The sequence below is a fragment of the Halyomorpha halys genome, unplaced genomic scaffold (genome assembly GCF_000696795.3).
Source record: "Halyomorpha halys isolate HHAL.00 unplaced genomic scaffold, Hhal_1.1 Scaffold84.1, whole genome shotgun sequence".
Classification (NCBI taxonomy): Eukaryota; Metazoa; Arthropoda; class Insecta; order Hemiptera; family Pentatomidae; genus Halyomorpha; species Halyomorpha halys.
Window position 1 is genome coordinate 128246 of NW_027110155.1, and position 5233 is coordinate 133478.

The window sequence follows — 5233 nt, forward strand, 5'->3', positions numbered from 1 at the left end:
TTCAATTACTTTTATTATTTCACTATTAGAGACATTAAAACTGTGGAAAGGGACTTTTATTCCATTCTATTGCTTCAGGTAAGTAGAATAGAGTTTCTTTGATGTATTTGACTTAGTACTTCTGTTATAGCCTGTAACCTTTTATTTATAATAAAAATATTGTTTTAGAAATCGTCTAACTGTCTACTTCCTTCAGAATTATATGTATATTTCAGGAAATCCTCTGTTACCCGTTGCTTTTATCCTGTCTGGATTTATTTTAATTTATTTCATGTTGGGAACCATAACTAAATTCTACAAAACGGACCTCCTCTGTGCAATTGAAAACTTGCACTTCCTCATATTCGTAACTGTGGAGCTCGTAGCAATGATGAGTTTTCTCCAGAAGAGGGCGGTGCTTGTATCCATGTACATGTATGTATTCCAAGCTTGAATTTTGAAATAAAAAAAAATATATCTGAATACATTTTTTAAATAAATAAAGATTTAAACAAAGTATACATTTGTTTCCTTTATGGTATCACTACTTTGAGTTGAAATTAATTCTAGCTCGTTTCAGAACAAATATTTATATATTTTCACTGTGGCGATATTTTCCCGTACCAAGTTTCAGTTTTGAAATTGAATAAGTTCAATTTTAAAAGGTTTTAAAAAAAATACTTTTAATAATTCTTCATTCTGTAAAACTTTTTTTTACATTTTTCTTTAACAAAATTATATGATAGATAAAAAATATAATAGTTTACTAAAATTTACATTCCGCTCAAAACAATTGATTTAATGCTAAATTGTTTTAGAATCAATATTATGAATACTGAGTTCAAATACTATGAATAGTTTTATGGAGGTAATCTTCGTAATGGCTGAAATTTTCAAATAAGCCTTAAGTAAATTTAAAAAAAACAAAACTAATTATAGAATTACTATGGTGACGTGAAAACAAATGTTATCAGACTGACGAAACGGAATAACACACAACATAAGCGCTCGACAGGGTAAAAGTCGTTAGAATAAATGCGCTTTTACTTATTCTCCTTCTAAGATTTTAAATGTTAAGTATCGTTCATAAAATCTTTGGCTTTCCAACGATACATAATACGTCTATATTACTGCTCTCATTTTCGGAAATGAATTCAATTTATTTTTTGTAATCATTTATTTATTATTATTTACAGCTGTATAACACATATACAACAAGTAAATTTGCTGTAGGTGACATAGTGACATGATACTAACATGTGGAGAATCTACCCATTAATAGAACTCCAATAACATTTCTAGAGGAGAGGAGATCTCGAGGCCATCTTCTTTTCAGACACATAGGAGGATTATCAGGTAATGAAGAAGAACCCAGGCTAGAAACAAGTGGATTTGGGTGGTTGGGAAGTTTTCCATGGAAGGGATGGTATCTGGTTTTCGCCAAATCGGCAACATATGGGACATTGAGGTCATGATGGATGACTTGATTTGTGGCAAAGTAAGGAGCATCAAGGATTGGATTAGAGAGGAATTTGATGGTTTATTAGAGCCCCAAAGCTCAACTCCGTATGTCCAGATAGGCCTTATAATAGTCATGTAGATCAGTCTTTTGTAATGGATTGGCAATTCAGACCGTTTGTAATAGTAGAAATCGACGAGCAATTTCCTGTCTTTTCAGTCTTGTATGAGGATTCCATGTCAGTCGTTTGTCGAGATGTCCTAAGTAACGGATCTGTTCGACAGGAATAAGTGGGGTATTATTAGTATAATATAATTCAATTTATTAGAAATATTTTCCTTTTATCTCCTTGAGGTAGTAAGTTAGCAAATCCTTTAATTTTTCACTACTAGTAAAGATAGCAGGTTGTTAATTATTTGAAACAAACAAAATTAAATTGTTGGAGGACAGTCGGGGAAGCGCTGCATAAAGGTACAAAATAGTAAAAAAACTGTTTCATGTTAACCAGCGTTTCCCGTTCTGAAATGAGGGAGAACTAATTTGAACTCTAAGTAGGGTGAAAAGTGTAAGTTGTATTATGCGCTTATATTATCTATACTTGTATAATTGAGGTTTAACTCACATTATTTATTTAGTTAGTTCAAAAAGTATTGATCTTAGTTTAATTTACAGAACCATCGGGAAGGGCTTCTTCGATTACGAGAATACTTTGGATGACGAATGCCTCGAATTGAAGAGAGATGCATACGATAAGACAGATTCGAGGAAGCGCCTAGTTCACCATTCCTTCGTTACAGTCGTTATGAGTGCGTGCATCACTATATCAGTCTTCAGGCCTGCGGTACTCATCTTGTTTCCAAAAGAAAATATGGGAAATCCGAATGATGGTTAGATATATTATAGTTCTGAATGATTTCCATGTTTTTGTACTAGAAAGTCGAAGCAACATAAATTATAGTTTTTAAATAAAATGTAAGCCACTAAGTTTATTCAGTCGAAAGTTATCAATTTTAAGTTTTTGCTAAGAATTATTATGAATATAGTCAATCATGGGTGTAGACAGGATTTCGCCAAGGGGGGCAAGATCACAGGCCATTACACACACACACATGCACGCGCACACACACATTTTTTTATATCAACTAGAAACTTGAGGATTAGATTAAATTCCAGTAAAACCCACCAAATCACATTTACCTTTTGTTGTAAACCCATTACTTCCTGCCCCACAGTATCCTTTATTAATACCCCACTCATTCCTGTCGAACAGATCCGTTACTTAGAACTACATCTGAACAAACCACTGACATGGAATCCTCATACAAGACTGAAGAAACAGGATTGGCACGTCGGTTCCGACTATTGCAACACTTAATGGACAAACTGTCTAAACTTCCAATCCATTACAAAAGACTGATCTACTTGACTATAATAAGGCCTATTGGGACATGTTGAGCTTCGGGGCTCCACAAATTCCACATCGAATTCCTCTCTTATCCAATCCTAACAGTCCAAAATCCTTAATGCTCCTTACTCTGTCACAAATTAAGACATCCATCAGGACCTCAATGTTCCACATATTGCCAGTTCTTGCATGATAAACTTCCCATCCACCCAAACCCACTAATTTCAAATCCGGCATCTCCTTCAGTGCCTGATAATTCCTCTAGGTGTCTGAAAAGAAAGTGGCCCCAAGATCTTCTTCGTAAGTAATGTTATTGGAGTTCTATCAATGGGTAGATTATCCACATGTTTTTATCATCTTATTTTATACCTAATAGCAAATTTACTTGTTGAATATAATTTTATACAGTTGTAAATAACAATAAATAAATTATTAAAAAAAAATAAAATGTATGTTTCTGCAGGTATGATTAGGGTGGCTCTAGCTCCAATGTGGTCACCATTTGATAATACTCAATGGCATGGCATAGTAATCGTATGGCTTCTAGAATACATCGTAGCATGGACCACTCCTGGTATAGTCTTCGGTGCGACATTCTTCGTCTTGTTCTCTCTGGAAGAACTCGGAATACAACTTCAAATCCTCAAAAAGAGCCTAACTAACGTGATCCAACGGGCTGAAAGGTTGGAGCAAGGAATGGAAGAGAATATTAAACTATGTTTGAAATATTCCGTCAGGCATCACCAGCTTCTTTTTGAGTAAGAAAAGCAAAAAATAATAATAATAAATAAATAATTAAGTTATAAGGTTAGTAATAAGTTGTGTAGTTTTCAATTTTGAGCTAGGCTGACCAAAACACACACAGACCATTTTGCGAGTCATGGCTATTTTGACTCGGGGGACCTATAAACTGGAATTCGAAATTTGTTACGATTGTAATGTTTACCCTTACTATATATTTAATATATAGGTAAGTGAAAATAAAAATCGTACAATTATAAAACGAAATGTTAAATTTTTAGAGGCCATAAATTTAAGTTTGATGCAAAGGTGATTTTTTAACAATTTAAGTTAAGTTTTTAACGAAATAAAGAAATAGTAATTATAATAGGAGGAACTATTTCATATTATGACTAATCAAAACATATCAAAAATTCACTATAACAGTAAAGCAAAGAAACGCTGTGACAACCAAAACATAAACATATTAGAACAACCACTCAACATTAACTAAAATATAATTGGAAATGTTAGTAGGATAAATCCTTTTAAAAAATAAGATAAAATTCCAATAATCTCCATTTTACAGTATAGTCATTAAGAAATAAAATCCAATTCAAAATCGATATTATCAAAGTCAAAACATTATATTTCTATTTGATTTTGATGTCAAACTTTGGCAGCAATAATAAAAAAAAATATGGATATTACATTAGTGAAAAACTTTGATACTTTAGGGATTTTTAAAAAATAAAATATTTAAATTTAATTAGTTATTTATAATGAATATGGAATTACTGGTAATATTTACTTAAAATGTCGTACTCTTTATTTATCTGGGATATCGATATTTTGATTAAATATTATAGACCGTATATTTCTGGAAGTTATCTGTATTTATTGAATTTTTTTATGTTGGTAAAAATAATTTATATATATGAAGTTCGGAGGTATGTGATTATTTTTATTGAGCAAATTACCTAATTTATTTGTTTTCTCATTTATTTAATACATATACATTTGTATTTAAAATTTGGGGAGAAATTAATTTTTTTTTTTTTAAAAACCAGGGTCGCCCGTAGCTCAGTGGTTAAGACACGGTCTTACCAATTTGATGTCTATTGGCCGGGCCGTTTGGAATCCTGCCTGGGGCGTTGACGTTTTTCATTGAGTGGCGGTCTCACAAAATGAAAAACTTTGACCCCCAACCGTTAGGCAGTATAGGACTCCAATGGGATTTTGGCCGAAAAAAAAAAATTGTTTATTTGAAAAAACCGATACATCAGAGGATCGAGATATTCCGATATTATCAGTTACCAAATATCGATATTGAATATCGGAGGAAAAATATCAATATTTAGGATTATCTCTCTAGGAAGTCTGGTGAGTCAATTCTTTTAAAATTTTTTGAGGACTGAGATAAGGTCCAAAGAGATAGTAAAAAAATGTAGAAAGATAGCTGTGCCACAGAGAAGTGGAGATGCACAAATGGAGGACATGATTTCCCATAAGAAATCATGAGGTGACTTTTATTGTATAAAATGAAATATATAAAGTAGAAGATTGGTGTTATATAGTTTTTATTATTGTTATAGGTTTTTATAGTGCATGAATATGGGACAGTGGTCCCGAAACGTTGTACAATCGTTAATGAATAAATAAATAATAAT

General features: G+C 32.1%; 1 protein-coding gene across 3 annotated transcripts in view; it reads left to right on the forward strand.

Moving 5' to 3' along the window:
- The window catches only part of LOC106677030 (odorant receptor 4), a 50513-nt gene that overhangs the window by 28025 nt on the left and 17255 nt on the right, over nucleotides 1–5233 (forward strand). For 2 of the 3 annotated variants that reach the window (XM_067048292.1, XM_067048291.1), the window contains exons 3-5: nucleotides 216–414; nucleotides 2111–2325; nucleotides 3307–3601. In XM_067048292.1, coding sequence (XP_066904393.1) covers nucleotides 216–414; nucleotides 2111–2325; nucleotides 3307–3601 — 709 coding nt within the window. Of the gene's footprint in view, nucleotides 79–215; nucleotides 415–2110; nucleotides 2326–3306; nucleotides 3602–5233 lie in introns of all 3 variants that reach the window. The other variant, XM_014414704.3, reaches the window with a different exon arrangement.